Source organism: Brachycentrus maculatus, unplaced genomic scaffold (genome assembly GCF_059751285.1).
Source record: "Brachycentrus maculatus isolate JH-2025_06_01 unplaced genomic scaffold, ASM5975128v1 h1tg000089l, whole genome shotgun sequence".
NCBI classification, from domain to species: Eukaryota; Metazoa; Arthropoda; class Insecta; order Trichoptera; family Brachycentridae; genus Brachycentrus; species Brachycentrus maculatus.
Window position 1 is genome coordinate 231314 of NW_028280843.1, and position 17952 is coordinate 249265.

The 17952-nt window shown below is 31.6% G+C and overlaps 1 protein-coding gene across 3 annotated transcripts; it reads left to right on the forward strand.

Moving 5' to 3' along the window:
• Positions 1-1044: 1044 nt before the first annotated feature.
• On the forward strand, positions 1045-13034 carry Nt5c (5' nucleotidase C). Of its 3 annotated transcripts, none has more exons than XM_088257895.1 (9): positions 1046-1333; positions 1444-1619; positions 1706-1933; positions 3867-3986; positions 4872-5029; positions 6658-6844; positions 7001-7141; positions 8001-8152; positions 10159-13034. In XM_088257895.1, the coding sequence occupies exons 1-9, from the start codon at positions 1171-1173 to the stop codon at positions 10361-10363; spliced, it is 1530 nt and encodes a 509-aa protein (XP_088114021.1). In that variant the 5' UTR covers positions 1046-1170; the 3' UTR covers positions 10364-13034. The 3 variants fall into 3 exon arrangements, with proteins under 3 accessions (XP_088114022.1, XP_088114021.1, XP_088114020.1); XM_088257894.1 differs by having other exon boundaries at positions 1050-1333; positions 3852-3986; XM_088257896.1 differs by lacking the exons at positions 8001-8152; positions 10159-13034 and adding an exon at positions 7739-7910 and having other exon boundaries at positions 1045-1333; positions 3852-3986.
• Positions 13035-17952: the final 4918 nt, after the last annotated feature.

A 17952-nucleotide genomic window follows, 5' to 3' on the forward strand; every position in this document is an offset into this window, starting at 1 on the left:
ACGAATCCGTCGAAAGTATTATAATTTAATGTATTGAATTGGCTAGAAAAAATGGCTTGAGGGCATTCATTGTTCCGGAATGCCAAATGGGCTTGCCTGAGTTAGCTTTTTAAAAATTGGCATCGTGTAAAGGTTTTTAATTTTTATATTTAATATCTTGTTTCTTGGCCTTATAAAAAAATCACCGTCTCCATAGTGTAGCGGTTAGTACTTTTGGTTACAATGTTAGAGGGCTTCATTCCCAGGGGGATCAAAATAAATAACGAGTGTTTTTCTACTATAATATTCATTTGATACTATCCTGGACTAGTACATGAAGGGCAGAACTAATTATTTTCTTTCATAAAATAAATTGTGAAATTAACATTGCATTAATCGATGCCCTATGAACCGTTGGATGAGGAAAAGGGATAGTAAAAAATTAAGAGATGCAGCAAAAATGCAAATGTAAGTTTCCGTTTACTGATATTTGGCTATTCACACAAGAAAGTCTGCCGGCTTCTGACTTATGTCCTAAGCAACATACGCAAATTATACTGGGTGTATCGCGATCGCGTTCACTCATTTCAAAAGGTACGTTATTTGATACATATAACAATATTTTGTGTTAATATTATTGTAATTATGTGGACATAATCGCAATGTAATTAAGTGGTCAATACGATATAGTAGAAGTTATAAGAATAAAAAGAAAGCGAACAGTTGGTCGTAGAAAAACTTGTAGTCATTATTTTTCTTTGATATCTTTCTTTACGGCATATTTTGAAATTATTATTGGAATCTATTTAAAGCCTCAACCTATTTTTTACACATTAGAAATTAATGTAAAACACATTGAAAAATAGGAAATAACGTAATTAAATTTGATGCACAGTACAAATTTGAATTACGTTATACACTGGTAAACAAATACCCAATAAAAAATATGATTACTATAATTTTGAAACGCATAGCACATATGTACATGTATTGATGTAGTAAAATAATTGTCCCAGTATTTTGTGCCTACGTGCATTCATCCACTATTGCATGGCGCCGCGTACGTGCCTACGTGCCGTGCGACATCTGGCGGGTGAAAGGAGTAGGTAAAGTGCCCGCGCAAACTCAGCTGTCTCGGTTAGGTTATGTGATTTTTCACTCTGCCGAGTGCGTCAAGTGCATTGTTCAAAAATGCATCGGGCGGGATTGTTCGGTTTAAACTGTGTAGAGTCAATCGGGCCATTAGTGAAACTATTAACCAAAAAAAATGGGACCGCTTTTCCGGGGACCCGTCAGTGCTCCACTAAGGATATTTTGAACGAAGCGTACAAAAGGACTAAACTGAAATGCAAATGTAAGATTCTATTTTTGAATGTAACAATTTAGTTTTGTGTAGTAATTATATAAGGGCAATTGCGTCGCTCGTAAACATCTTCACATTGTTTTGCTTTTGTTAATTTCCAGCTAAGAAATTGCCTCAAGATGTGAACGCACACGGAGTGTTCGCGTGTAATGAATTAGACCTGGAAGAAGTGCGCGTTTATGGATTTGATTATGATTACACTTTGGCGCATTATAAAGAATCTCTCGATTATTTGTTGTACAATCTCGGAAGGGATACTCTCGTTCAGAAATACAAGGTACGAATATACGAAATTCATACTTATGACCTTTTAATATTTTCTCCATAAGGTCGTTAATCAATTTGTTTATTATTTGATTGCAGTATCCGCCTGACATATTGAAACTAGAATATACTCCGGGGTTTGCAGTCCGCGGCCTTCACTACGATATTGAGAAAGGCGTGCTTTTGAAGTTGGATTCCTTTTTGCAAATTCAATTCGGTTCTGTTTACAGGGGCCTGACACCTCTCTCCACCGAGGAGGTGTTGGGTCTATATAAGAACCGGATAATCCCAATTGCGTATGTTGAAGGCCATTCGAAGAATGAATGGGTAAATACAATTGCTCATATTTTGCACGCAATATTTTCATACATGATTATTATCATAGCCAGTAAATTATCATTCTTCCAAGTAGTTTGTTGTAGGTTGTTACCATACTAACAATTGTTTAATTTGTCTTAGTTTTACAACGTAGTTAATTATCATCATTAAGTAGTTATAGAGTGACCAGCTCTTAGGGTTTTAAAACTGTGTTCTCAGGATTTTGTTCCGGTTTATACAATTTTTTTAAGGTCTTAACCACGGGACCATAGCCCGACATATTTTAACTTATTTCATAATATCACTTGTAGAAAATAATACATATTTTATATTATCACCTCTTTAAATGTAAAATAAAAATTAATGTACTTTGAATATGAAACTGGGATTGCCACATAAGCCGAATTGCTGTAAGAAATTCTGTAAGATTCAAATTTTAAAATAAAACACGTTATGAAAACACGACTAGTTTAGAGAAATACGGATGTTTTCATCGACAAGTGAAAATGCAAACTTAATTTTCACCTGTTGTTGAGAATTATTTACGTTTATATTTAAATAGTCATGTTATTCCACAAAGTTAATACTAAATCATTAAATAATGTACTGTAAGGTTCTATAATTTGATGTTAAAAAAAATAGTATTAAAAATGAATGCAGGAGACAACTTTAGAGAAGGAAAAAACAGTAAATTGAAAGAATTCTAGATTATTTCTGAATTGACAAATTTGCTTCTATTCATTCCTGTTAAAGTTTGACAAATTATATTTCAATGGTTTGGAAAATTCCGACATGCCACTAAACATATGTTGTGTTTATGGATACCGTATTTTATGGATTAGGATATTAAATGTATTAATTATTCGACAGATTGTTTATATCAGTACATTTTACAACAAGGGATTATTGTTTGATATGATTGTTCCCCAAAAATCATTAATGAAAATAATACTCAAAGCTCTATGTTGGACTCTCACACAGAAAATATTACACAAATTACAACATATGACAGTCAAACAGCTATATGCCAAAAGAAACCTTACATCGCTCACTCCTTTCAACAACGTCATATATCAAAAATTGACAACTTTCAGTTGTGCATGTTTTCAGAATGCCCAGAAAATGTACTATATCCCAGCAAAAGCGGCATATTTTTAACTTAACATTTACTCGCTACAGAGCAGAAAGTTTTGTTTTTGCATTTTGAAGATAAGGTATTGTTCAATAATTTTTTTAAATATACTAAATATTTTTCAAATGGAGAAAAAACCTTCAGGTTTTACCTAAAAAGATCTGTTGCACAGTAAAAAGTCCGATAAGTGGCTTGTTATTTATTTTTAAAACGTTTTATTATATTCTTACACTTTAAAAACGATCTCCTGAAAAATCAAGTTTTTTAAAATACGACATTGTTGAAAGGAGTGAGCGACATATGTATTTAAGAATTACCCTCACATAACACAAGAAAGCACCTCCCAGCAAAGTGCATAGAACTACAATCTCCAAAATACAGAAACACATCAAACAAAACCTAACTAACACATACCTCTTTTAGTCAAAAGAACTTTGATTACTATGCAATAAAGTTGTACAACCTTCTTCCATTATCCATTAAGTCATTGAATGATGAAACTAACTATAAAAAGGGCTATTCATAAATGGATAATGGAAGTGTATAGGTCTGAAATAGATCAAATCATTTGGCCATGTTATATGTATTTAATCGCATGTCATAGACAATTTTCTTTTCATAAAGTTTGATAAATAAGTATCGTATTATGTGCCCTCGGCACTGGAAAACTCGGTGAAGGCACATTATTGTAGATATTAATTTGTAATTATGTGTATGATAAAAAATAGATTAATTATTGTTAAAAAGTAAAGTAGAATGAATGGTTTGCTATCTCATTATCCTTATGCATTTCAGGATACCCATTCAAAGATGATACATCTGGCGGACTTGTTTTCCGTTCCCGAAGTCAGCCTGTTATGTAATGTGGCCGAGCTGTTTATTCGGAACCACATTGACTACCATCCAGAGATCTTGTTCAGAGATGTTAAAGTGAGTTGATCAGCCGTCGTAACTGATTGGCAGCAATTATTGCCATTTATTAGATTAGGCCTGTGGCGATGGGGGACTCAACATGTTGTTTATTACGCACCGTGAATATAAACATGAATGCTCAATTGCGTCTTGAGCATTTTATTTACATCCACCGAATAATGAAATTGATTTAGCCTAAAGAACATAGTGAATGGTAATGTAAATCACAAATATAAGAGATTAAATTTGTTGATCATCCAGTTATAACGGGGCCCTGGTGCAGTTGAGTAGACACTCGACTGTGAAACTGGCGTCGCGGGTTAGATTCCCGCAAGTGCAAAATAAATTCAAGAAAGATTTATTTTCAATTGGTCTAGGTGTTTGTGATGTATTTTTGACATTTACCTTCCCTATCCTTACTATCCTACCTGCATACAAGTCTGTAAAGGTAGAGGCTTTGCGGGTTATTCCTTTTTAGAAATGAAACCTGTGTCGTGTAAAAGCAGGTTTTTTTAAAAACATTTTTTCCACTATGGCAGCGCTATTTGTTGAGCGCAACACCAACACATGCAATAATAAACTTAGCTCTTGGCAGCAGTGTGCTTCTTGACAGCTGCTGTCACTTAGCATTGCTGTTTTCCATTGAATTATTGTTGTATAGATTTTTAAATTTCATTGCTTCATAAGCATTACAAATATACAATTTGTGGACCAAATGGTTCACCATTAAAAAGGACCAATTCACAGTTTCCAAAATCTTTGTCAAAAAAGTGAATTTATGAAAATACACGAGAAGTCAAATGATTTATTACTATAGTTTGTTATTTTTGTACCATTATAAACAAGTTTGCCTATCAATTAAATATGTGGAATATTAAAACCCTATTTTAATTTTGATTCCAGAATTCTGTCAAAAGTTGTCACCCTATAATGCACAGCATCGTAGCAGAAAATGTTAAGGAGTATATTTATACCAATCCCGACATCAGGAAATACTTTAACAAACTAATAGCAGGAGATAAGAAACTGTTTCTTGTCACAAACAGTCCATATCATTTTGTGTAAGTATATCATTATCTAAGAATTTTTTTTCCAGTATCTATTTTTCTATTACGGATAAGTCTAAAAATGGCAAACGGACCCTTGACGTAGTGGAATTCATAAGGTATTTACAAACAACACAAAGTAAGAGATTGTTACATTTTATATTTTTTATCTCAAAATTAATCATTCTTGACTTGGTTTGATGGTCTAACATGCAAATAATGTTTTCTGTTCCATTCATATATGTACTGATATTTTAAGTTCTGGGTTTTTAATTATAAACTTAGTAAAATAAATGTTTAACTTTTTTTTAACCACTTTTTTATTCTCCAACCGGTTTCCAGAAAAGTACCAATAAAAAAAAGGTTAAAAAAACAAAGTCCTTGTTTAATTTTATCAAGTTTATAAAATGTGCCACAAAATATCTTCAAAAGACATTCAAGAAATTTTAATTGTAAAATGAAGTAGAAATTTACCACTTACTCTTTGATATCGTAGTTATTGAGGTTTCACAAAAAAGTATGAACAAATTTTAATAAAAATATTGTAAAATAAACATGGCAATAACAAAACATAAAATAAAACACTTATGTATTGCTATTTTTTTTCAATTAAAGTTTTGCTTTAGATTTGACATTTGTTTCATACAAACAAAGGAAAATAATTATTCAAATTCGGAACTCATACTTTATTTAATTTAAATACGTATCTGACTGAGTAGGTGACCATTCCTTTATTGAAATATTTGCATTATGTGTTTATTTTTTCCGCCATATCACGTTTTTCCACAGATATTTCTTTTAGTATTAATTCTTTTCTTGTGAATAATAAATGTATTAATAAAATAAGATCCCAAAAACAAACACAAATTTTGATTACCATGAATTCAATTAGATTAATGTATATGTACTATAAAAAAACACTTTTGCTCTATAAGTTAAATAGTTTTATTTTAACAATATCACCTTATCAGAATTTTTTTCATGCCAATCAATATCTAATTTTATAAAATATAATTTGTCGGTAAAGAATAATGGTAAAATAATTATTTATGGTAAACTTACATTTTCATGCACCTTCATAAGATTTTTATTACATCTAAATATTAGTACATGAAAACTGAATTCCGTAATTCCCGAAGGATTGTTATGAAGATATATTACATTGAACTCGCATGTCAATTGTTCCTTGGTACATTAAATCATGTAACAAGGAACAATTGACATATAAATAAATATATAAAACTTGAAGTAAATATGGATATTCAATCACAGGCAGAATGGTAAATTTTACACAGTGAATAAAGTAATTACTAAAACTTGCCTTTGAAGGGTTGTAGCCCCAGAAAATGCCCAGACTTCCGTTTTGAGATTATTCCCACTTATGTTAGTAGTAAACATAATTTGCTGTATTTTTTTGTGAAAAATTATAGCAATGTCCAGAGAAATTGAGGTTTATATCTCCAACTACCGCTCTGTCACTACATGTGCGCCAAATGTACAGTGAGCATTATTGGATGTGTCACGGATGGTGTGACACGTTCATTTGTCCGTCTTAGTACCATTCACACTCTATTCCAAATGAATCCTCAAGTGAAGGGGACTTTATAATTATGCTTTGGTAAAATTGGCAAATTGGTTTTTAGTAATGCTGGTATGGGTGTATTGGTGGGTCCAGATTGGCGTGATTTCTTCGATGTAGTCATCGTATCAGCCCGCAAGCCTAGATTCTTTACCGAGAGATCTCGTCCTATCAGGGTGTTTGATCAGACGTCCGGAGTTCACGTTTGGGACAAGGTTACTAAATTGGAGAAAGGCGTCATATATTATGAGGTATTTTATTTTGCTCTGCATTTATCCAAAGCTATTTAGATTGTCACTGATTTTTCCATGATCTTGTGTCGGTCTTTAATTCAATATGGGACACACTGCATTATTAAAATCGATATTTGACAACTATTTATTTCTGACTTTTGCCCATACTTTCAGGGCACGGTCCGTCAACTGCAAGAATTGACCGGTTGGAGAGGTGAGCAGGTGTTGTACTTTGGAGACCATCCGTACAGCGACTTGGCGGATGTCACTCTGGAGCATGGTTGGAGAACTGGAGCCATCATCAATGAACTCGGGGTATGTTTAGCTTTTGTCAAACCAGTTATAAAACGGTCATCTCTCAATGTGCGGTTTGCGTATCTCATATCATTATTTATGCTGAGGGACTGTAATACTTGATTAAAATTTTACGTATGAATTATATCATTTTGGTTGAAGAAAGTATCTTTTTTCCTTTGCTTGTACCTATTTATTTACACACTCTAGTTTTGAGCACCTCTTTGGGATGCATATTGTATCTTAGGTGAATATCTAAACCTGTTAACACATATTTTACGAGAAACGCTTAAAAGCGTCTTTTACATACTGTTAGAGACCGAGAGACGCTTATAAGCGTTCTATTTGCTTACTTTAGGTAGAGCGCGAGAGATGCCAAAAAACATTGGACAGATCGGAATTGGGTTTGTGGTTACTTGTGTTTAGTATACTGAGGGTCGGGCAGCAGACTGTCAGAGTATAATTAGGGCTGAGGTTGACGAAAAAACTGCCCAACAACAATGTGTTGACCAAATTTTGTATATATGCAAAAGTTCTTGGTGTATTGCTACCATGTATCAGATGACATTTTGGAAATTCTTTTGCGCCAATGTTTTCATTTCCATGTTATTTTTCTAGCATGAGATCAAGACCTTGAATAACACATTATTTAAGGAGAATGCAAATTGGCTCCAGATGCTAACTCAGCTAATAGAACATTTTGGAAATTCTTTTGCGCCAATGTTTTCATTTCCATGTTATTTTTCTAGCATGAGATCAAGACCTTGAATAACACATTATTTAAGGAGAATGCAAATTGGCTCCAGATGCTAACTCAGCTAATAGAACATTTTGGAAATTCTTTTGCGCCAATGTTTTCATTTCCATGTTATTTTTCTAGCATGAGATCAAGACCTTGAATAACACATTATTTAAGGAGAATGCAAATTGGCTCCAGATGCTAACTCAGCTAATAGAAGATCACCAAGACTTTGGAGGAGATGAAGCACGGATTATTCTCCAACAATGGATGAATGAAAGGGACATGTTGAGGTAACTAAGTTCTGTTACATTTTTAAGCGCTATTTAAACGACTCCAAAAATCGTGACTACTGAATCACCATTGCCATGTCATGTGACATAATTTTTTACTCATATGAATATGTTTCAAATACCCACAAATGATTATTCATTTATTTTAGATTATGTTTATTATTATGGTAGTGATATTGCCAAATGCGCCATCTCAGGAACAGAAATTTTACAGGGGTTTCTAAAATATGTGAATTTATTTTTTATTATTTTATTTTTCTTATAGAATAATTTCGATAGTATATACAATTATAGCATCATCCATATGGTTAGTTTGGTTCTTTAATGGTTAAATTATTATGATTAATTCACTCCTAAAAAAGGGTTTTACAGTAAAATATTATCAATTTTTTTTTCTATGAATCGAAAAACAATTTGACCTCTTAGTCTATCCAATGATATTTAAAAAATTCTTAAAATTAAAAAAAAAATATTTACACATAAAATAAAACATAAAGATACACTTTTTGTTCGATTTTTAGCCCTTCCATTATTATTTTTAATTTTTTTTTTCTTAATTAAAAAAAAAAATATTTACTTAAGATTTGGGTTTAGAAAAAAAACAAAAACAATACATAAACAAATAAAATTGATGATTATATTTTTTTATAATAATTTTAATTTTAATAATTTGGTATAACAAATATATTTGGTATATCAAATGTATTGAGGTTTGGACAGCTAAAACCTGTTATATTGAGGATTAAAATTCTAAATTGAGTGAATATAACAGGCTAAATACCTGTTATGTTCACTGTCATATTTGTTATCTTCTATAAAACGAATTCTATGGAATTCAACCTCGTTGAAACCATTATTATGTGTGCTATGAGAAATAATATAGTAAATACATATGTACACAGTTTTATTTTACAAATAACTACTATATGTACCTGTATTAGTTAAATACTGAAATTACATACGCATAAAAATATTAACATAAACTTAAGCTGACTTCCTTTCGTTACATCAAGGTTTGTTGACATGCTGTATTTGTAATATTCGAGTTTCATTACATCAAGGTTTGTTTACATGCTTCATTCATTATGTGGAGGTATATTTTTAATTGAATTCTGTCTTGTTCAAGGGGATTTATATTAAACATCTAAGAATTAGTTATATTGCGGTTTGTTACATCGTGGTTTCCTTATTTTTATCAATTCAAAACAAATAATACTTTTAAAACATCACTGCGTATCAGTTTGTACTTATAATGGAAAACGATTTATTTTCATATTGATGTATCTCCTTTTTTTTAAAATTGGAAATAATTTTTTTTTTCAATTCTTGTTTCTTTAACTAACTAACCATCACACTGCCTTATCCGCAGGGGTAGGCAGAAAGAATAGAACACCACACCAATCTGTATTTGCACACAATCTTCGCCTCATTCATAGACACATGTCGATTATTCCAACTCCTGACCTGACCGCTTTGAAGTATTTGAAATACTTGATCATGCCAAGTTTTCCTCTGGTTCTAACATCAACCACAGTCGCCTCATAAATTTGTTCAACTATCCTTTCTTCACTCATTCGATTCACATGCCCAAACCATCTCAACACACCTCTTTAATTTTTTCAATAATGGTTCTTTAATTTTAAATTACTTTAATATCATATTATTTTTTGACATCTCATCAAAGATGAAGAAGAATATGGAAGTGTTGGCATTTACGGGGCTCACAACCGTCATAGGCTGATTTAAGTGATCACTTTACACACATGTAACATTCACCAATTCTACCCATTATTGACAACCACACTACTCAAATTCTTGGAAGTTCTATATATATTAACTAATTTAGAAACCTTGTTCTTGAATCACTAGAACTTCACTAGATGTCAAAAAATAATATGAAAATAACTCCTGTAATAATCCGGATTTTGTGAACAAGTATTTGGACACACTCAAAATGTTGTAAATACTTTAATATCTATTTTTTTAATATTTTTTTTTAATTGCAGGAATGAGATAAAGGCAGTTTTCAATCCACAATTCGGCAGCGTGTTCCGCACCTACCACAATCCAACGTACTTTTCAAGAAGACTGTTTAGGTTTGCAGATATCTACACTTCTCGAATAACCAATCTCAACCGATACTCTCTCACGCACACCTTCTATCCGCGTCGTGGTGTGATGCCTCATGAGTATTGCTCTTATTTCATGTAAAAACCTACCGTCTAGTCTTCATTATTATATGGCATAAATATTTTATTTCAACCATTTATATAAATTTGTACTTTAGCTTTATAGTTCTTACCAGAGGATCCTTCATATTTTTTTTACAAACCGTATAAATTGGATAATATTTTGCATTTTTTAGTTTCAATTTTATCGTGTGGTATATCGTAATCATACAGGAAAAAGTGACCAAGTGCATTGTTTTACAAAAACGTGATCATTGACTATTTGATATCTTACTAGCTTAATATTGCCCTGAAATAATCTCAATGGATTTTAAACTTGGAAGCATAATATATTGACTTGTTTAAAATGACTAACTGCATTGGTGTTTATTTTCTCGGCAAGCAAAAGTCAGTTAAATGGCCCTCCTGGACATTTTACGTTTTGGTAGTTGGTCACTTTCTCCTGTACGACTACGATATGTTTAATCTCTTGAGTTTAGTTATTATTATTTTAACCAGTTAACAGGTTAATTTTTGCGAGAAAATTCGTCGGTGGCGAATATTGTCACCAAGTCGAAACAAGACTGCCCGAACACTGTTCGGTTAGTCTAGAAAAACAAATACAAAGATATATTTGGGTCGGGAAAATCAATACCGACAAGTTGGAATACGATTTGCCCGAGCAGCACTCGGACTCATCAATGCAATACAAAACTCCTTGCCCAAGTCACGCTCGGGATAAACTGGGAACTGGTTATTTATTATTTTGTGTCATTTTTTTTGCAATAACAATTAACATTGTTCATATCAACTTATTTTAAAGTTTTCTTTATATACTAATTGTACGTTAGTAAAATAAGGGATACAGCAATCATGCGTTTTATGCATATTTTTTCTCATTTAGATGAATTTTTGCGCTTGCATTAGTATAATTTTATTTATACTTATTTATTTGCCTCTTGATGTTTAAGACTATTTTAGATTAAGGACATTACCAGATCATAATGTTGCCTTATTCATTGTGATATTTTTTTGCACTTTTTTTTTTAAAAATGGGGAAAAAAGCTCATTAAAGTATTCAAATATTGGGTATTACGAAAGTATAACTTAAAAAGCAACCTTGGGTTGTAAAGTTTAATGGCCAAAATTTTCTAAAAGCTTTATCATGTTTAGTATGTAAGTGTTGTATTGTAAAATCCATTTTCATATAGAAAGAGTTTCAAGTAAGATGTAAGGTAATAATACAAATTATTATTCTTTATGTTTAGTTTGTGTATGTTATACAAATTAACCTCTCGGATCTTCCAAACAAAATTTGTCCCATTGTGCAGACTGGATGTTGCGTCCCCGCTTAGAGTTTAAATAAGTTATTTACAAAACTATGATGATTTCGTTCAATTATTTTTAATACTGACTTCACAATTTAAATTTTAATAAAATATCCAATTCTTTCGGCAACAACATAAATGGTGATAGTCAAGCAACTATTGGTTTTATCACATTTGATTGCATATATATTTTTCTTAATAATATTATTTGTACAAAGTGAAAAAAAGGAAATAAAAAACTCCTCAGATACTGTTTAATTCACGAGGATTCAATCCACAGATACAGATTAGTTCTCAAGAACTCACTCCTCAGATACAGTTTAGTTCACGAGGATTTAATCCTTAGATACAGATTAGTTCTCAAGAACTCACTCCTCAGATACAGTTTACTTTGCAAGAACTCACATACCGAGAGGTTACATTTAACTACTGTAATTACGATATACATGAAAATATATCATTGTTTATCATATTTTCAAATACTCACTAAATCAATTTTAATAGGTTTATCATAGGCAGTTATTTTTCTCTTCTGTTTCCAATTCATATTAGTAAAAACTTTCTTTGTAACTCTTAAATAGTTTAAAAAATGACAATAAATTGTATTGTGAGAATGATAAAATGCGTGTATCAACCGTTTTAAAATTATCTTTTTTCATTAGACCATGTTTTTTAGTAATTATTTTTGATAAATTTATTAAATTTTCTAAGCTGTATGCATAATAATTTCTTTATTATGCATACATAGTATCATTTTTTTCTTTTCATTGTGCCTTTCTGTACTGAAGGTTAGCAGTCATCATGGTCATTTTTATTTTATCTGCAGCTTTTCTAAAGAGCGACTTAGTGCTACAGCGGAACTACTAGGATATATTTTGTCTTATTCCTATGGTGTGTTTTACATCAACTTTACCGTGTTGTATAAAACATTATTTCATATTTCTCTCCCTACATAAAATGACCGGAGTATTCTTTTATTTTATTTTATTCTCAAACTTTTTTTTTCCATGCACCTTAAACCATCATTGTTTCGAACCCGTAAAATTTTAAGCATTGTCCTATAGCACCACATTTCAAATACAATCTTTGCAATGGTTGGGTGGGATTCTAGCACTGAAAAGATGTGGCATATTTTTTAAAGATCTTATTTGACTGATACCAAAGTTGTTAGCAAGTAGAGCACATTATAAAGGTAAATTTTATAATGTGCTTTTTTTTTTAGACTTAAGGAATAATTTATGCATCCGAGCAACTTATTTTGAGGTATTTTGTAAAGATTATCATGCATACATAATATTTAATATAGTATGTATCTTATCCTGGAAATGAGAAACTCTTGTCAATGAACTGATTTTTTTGTTAAAAATATATACCATTCTAAATGTTTATTACTTCTTTTATTTCAAATTGCCCAAAACTCTCTAGATATTTTGAGTATGTAAGTATTCATGTTGAGTATTCTGCAAAATATATTTTTTGCTTATCATTTAAAAAGTTTTTTGTTAGTGCCACCTCAATTGATGATATTACAATCTAAACATTAATATATATTTTAACCCTTTGCACTCGAGACTTTTTTGTATGATATACCAGCAACTCAATGACAACAGTAATTTTAGGCAAATTTTCACAAAAATAGTTGATTTAAGAAAAAAATACAAAAAAAATCTCTAAATGGGTATCATGGAAATTGACAATAAAACCAATTGATAAGTGTTTAAATGGTTTATTTAAGAAAAATAAAGACTATTGGTTACTATTTTAAAATTTTATAATCTTTCAATGTATGGTATCTAACAAAACAATCGCCCAAATGTATCCTAGGCTGCCCAGGACAAGTGTCATAAAACTCAAAATCTCATACCTTTGCCAATTTTTGTCCCTCCGTGAGCAAACCACAGTCTCATTTTGATCCTATACGCAAAACATGTATGTACATAGTTTGCCACCCAGGCGGACCTCAGATTGGGAGTAGACGGCCTACTTGGAACCTGCCGAAAGTCCCCTACCAACTGATCTACTTAAGTTTACACAAACTTTAAGTGACTCAATGCTAGCAAGGACCTCGAGGAACTGGCGGGACAGAAGTGTACCTGAGTTAGTACGTATCCCGGCCTTTTATTATGTAAACAACATAACGACATATAGAAGCCAACTGAATTACTGGGGAATTTATTGTGTCGACAAATTATCGCCATTCTAGTGCCATAGGTTAAGGGATACAGGTGACGCAGGATGAAGTAAGTACATTACTGATGTATGGGATAGGTGATTGAGAAGATACAGATGTATAAAAAGCAGAATAGAAGTAATGACTCAGGGCTGCAGACCCATGCTCATACAAGCTTTGTGTAAAATGGACATAGGAATGCATAAGAATTCCTTTAGGACATACAATATGTGATATAATATAACCTACAAATACAATAAAAGCAAAAACTATATTATTATTTAAAGAAACAATGATACATTCCAGAGGCTTTCTTTAAATTATAATACTAGTAGCCATAGTCATCTGTATGCTTAAAAAAAATAAGACTGTAAGAAAGATAATATGTAGACAACAGATGGCAGTAGTAAAAAAATCGAGTTTTTGTTCATTTTACTAGCTCTGTGGACGTTGTTACACAGATGTCACTAGTATCGCATATTTTTCTCTGCATTAATTTTTTTAATTTAGAACATAATTTGCTTTCAAAATTATTACTAGTTACTGCAAGTGTAAATTGGAAGTCTAAATAATAGACATAAAAAACAGAGGCATTTTTATCGAGATTTTCCTTAGTTAAAAATAATAAAAAAAAGCGAAAAACATTTAATATTTCAGTATCAATTGAGCACACATTGTCTGAAATGAATATTAAAAACAATTTTTTTCTAATTATCACCGTTGACGTTAGATGAAGATATACACTCCTGATTTGCTATGACTTATGTACAGAAAAAGTGCTATGAAGGTATTCCCGGTTTGTTTTTTTTTTGTTGAGAAAAACTTGTAAGACTTGGTCAACCTTTTAAAGACGTTTTAAGTATAGCATTTTTTATATTAATTTTTTTTATAAATGTGTCGGGTTGTGGTCCCGTGGTTAGTGTCGCGGACTCTTAAGTCGGAGTTTCTCGGCTCGAACCCACTCTACCACAATTTGATACCTATTTCTAATAATGAGCTGCTTAGGCTCACAGAAATAGTATGTAATTGAAATATTTGTGTTAATAATAAAAACAAATAATTCACTTTTATTATTTTTAATATAATTTAATATTAAATTGTCAAGAACCTACCTTTTTTCCATGTAAATATTATCGTTACTTATAGTACAAAGGGAACCGCATCGTATGGGTTTTTTAATACCTTAAGCTGTAAATAATACTTTTCAAAACCCATTATTTTCAATATCAAAGTTTCTAATGTTTACAATACATAGATCTTTGTAAGTAAAACTTGTTATTTTTTTTATTTTTAAATATTATTCTTCTAACTCGTATTCGCACCCAATAGCGCATAGGGCACTGCATTGTACTGATGCAGTGTTATCTTGTTCGTTACTTGTATGAAGGCATGGTTATCTATATTGGGCTTCAGGTACCAGTCCAGGGTAATATTAAAATAAATATTAGAGCAAAAAGCCACTAATATTTACTATGACTTCCCCCTTGAGAATCGAACCTGGCGCCTCCAGCATGGTAGCTAGACGCCCTAACAATTATAATTACACAATACGAAGGAAAATTAAACATAGTATTGTACGTAATATGTCAATACAATTTGATTGACGATAATTTAGTTTTTTATGCTCATATACATACAATTTTCCTACAACTTTATTATTCACTTTTCTGTTAATTTATCGGACAAAAATATATCAAACGGATACTCCCATCGTTAAAGCTCACACGCAAACAGTTTAATGTCATAAGCTACAAATCCTCTTCATCAACCACATGTTCATAAATTTAGTCACACATTGGTATCGAAGTTTTACTTTAATTATCATGTTACACGTTGACTCAATACGGCTGTCCAAATTTAAAACACATTAAGGGACATTTTTTTTGTAGTAGGTTTTTTTTGCATTTTTGAACTAAGTAGAGTCTACTTAGTCCATAAATGCAAAAAAAACCTGCTACAAAAAAAATGTCCCTTACTGTGTTTTAAATTTGGGCAGCCGAATAGTCGTGTTGCTCTGTAAAACAAAGAAACGACACTTAACCCTTTGAATACGATTTTTTTAATTTTAATGATTCATTTTATATTTATAGCACAAAATATTTATTGCTAATTTAGTTTGACGGAAAAAACAAATATTTAAATAAATTATCATATTATTTTTTGATTATTGCAAAATAAAAATTTGGACAAATTGTCCCAATAGTATTGGTGAGTGGGTCGTATGTGTCCCAACAGTATTTTATATCATCGTCATGATAATGAGCAGACAGCAAACAGCAACAAAGCAGATAGGTTTGGACTTGTTTACGAGCCTATGACCGTACAGTACTAAAATCCCAGATCCCAATGCATTTGAAATCATTTAAATTATTTTAATGTTTATTAGAAATTCTCTGGGACAATGTGTCCCTACAGTATTAAAAGGGTTAAGTTTGTCCGCCTCTGAAGTGTAATGGTCAGCACGCTCGGCTACCGTTCTGGAGGTCCCGGGTTCGTTTCCCAGGGGGGGTCAAATAAATATAAGTGATCTTTTCACTGTAATATTTATTCAATATTACCCTGGACTGGTACCTGAAGCGGAGGGCTGATCACCTTTCCTTCGTGTGTAAACGATCAAGATAACACTGTGTTCATATGAAGCAGTGCCCTATGCACCATTGGGGTGCGGATAAGGGTTTTATTATTATTATTATTAAGTTTGATAAGTCCATCTCAAAAGTGAAGTCGCCATCTTGGTTTTTCTTTGTCGCACACAGTTTAACACACTTTTAAATTTAATAATTATATGAATGCATTTCTTTACACACACATAAATAATATTCTAACCGTACAGTACTAAAATTCCAGATCCTACTGCATTTGTAATCATTTAAAATATTTTAGTGTGTATTAGAAATTCTCTGGGACAATATGTCCCTACAGTATTAAGAGGGCTTAGTTTGATAAGTCCATCTCAAAAGTGAAGTCGCCAACTTGGTTTTTCTCTGTGTTTTATCGGCGAAACACTTTAAAATTTTTAAATTATATGAATACATTTCTTTACACACACATAAATAATATTCTGATTTTTATCTATGGAGACCAGACGTCCTAAATAAATAAGCGATATGAGTTTTTGCCAATTGAATATTTCAAAGTAAAAACGACAAATAAAAATAATCCCTACTGTGAGTTATCAAGCATATATTTTATTTTTCATATTTTTTTTTGATATCTCATCAAAGATGAAGAAGAATATGGAAGTCTGAGCATTTACAGGGTTGACGATCGTCATATGCTGGTTTAAGTGATCACTTTACACACATGTAACATTCACCAATTCTACCTATTATTGACAAACACACAACTCAAATTCTTGAAAGTTCTATATATATGAACAAATTTAGAAACCTGTTCTTGAATCACTAAAACTTCACTAGACATCTATTGGTGAGATGAAAAAAAATATATGAAAAATAACTCCTATAATTGGAGATAATCCAGATTTGTGAACAAGTATTTGGACACACTTAAAATGTATTTTATTATATATTATATGTATACTGTTTATACTCATTTAGCGTGTGCCCATATAATTGAAGCCAGGCGCCTGCATGAAATTGGAGAGTGAATAATGCATAATCATAGTTAAGTATTGCCGGCAGGATATGACAATGGTGACTAATAAAAAGCCTATAAGGATCACGGCGCGTAGGTGACGTGAATTACTTTGGCACAAGAGAAAGTGACAACTCATTGTGTAGGGAAAACTCATATTGCGTTATCGTGGGTTGGTACTCGTACTTAGTAATCATATGCGCAAAACAACATCCTTATCTACATGTCATAATGTACAATCACAGTCAATATTTCTCGTCCTCTTTCTGCTTTATTTTTTATTTATTCTTATTTATTGTATTATAATATAAGTATTGAATACAAATAATATCTATTGATACAAATATGTTCAGTAATGAGTAACCTCTTTAAAATAGCGTACTTCTCGTGTGTACGGAGGGAATTTACTTAAAAAAACTATAACCTACATAAGTAAAACTAATCTTAGCACACCGAATGAACCGGTCAGTACCTTGATTTCTGGAAATTCTTCAATATATTTCAAACTGGAATTGTATTTATCATTTATAAGGAAGA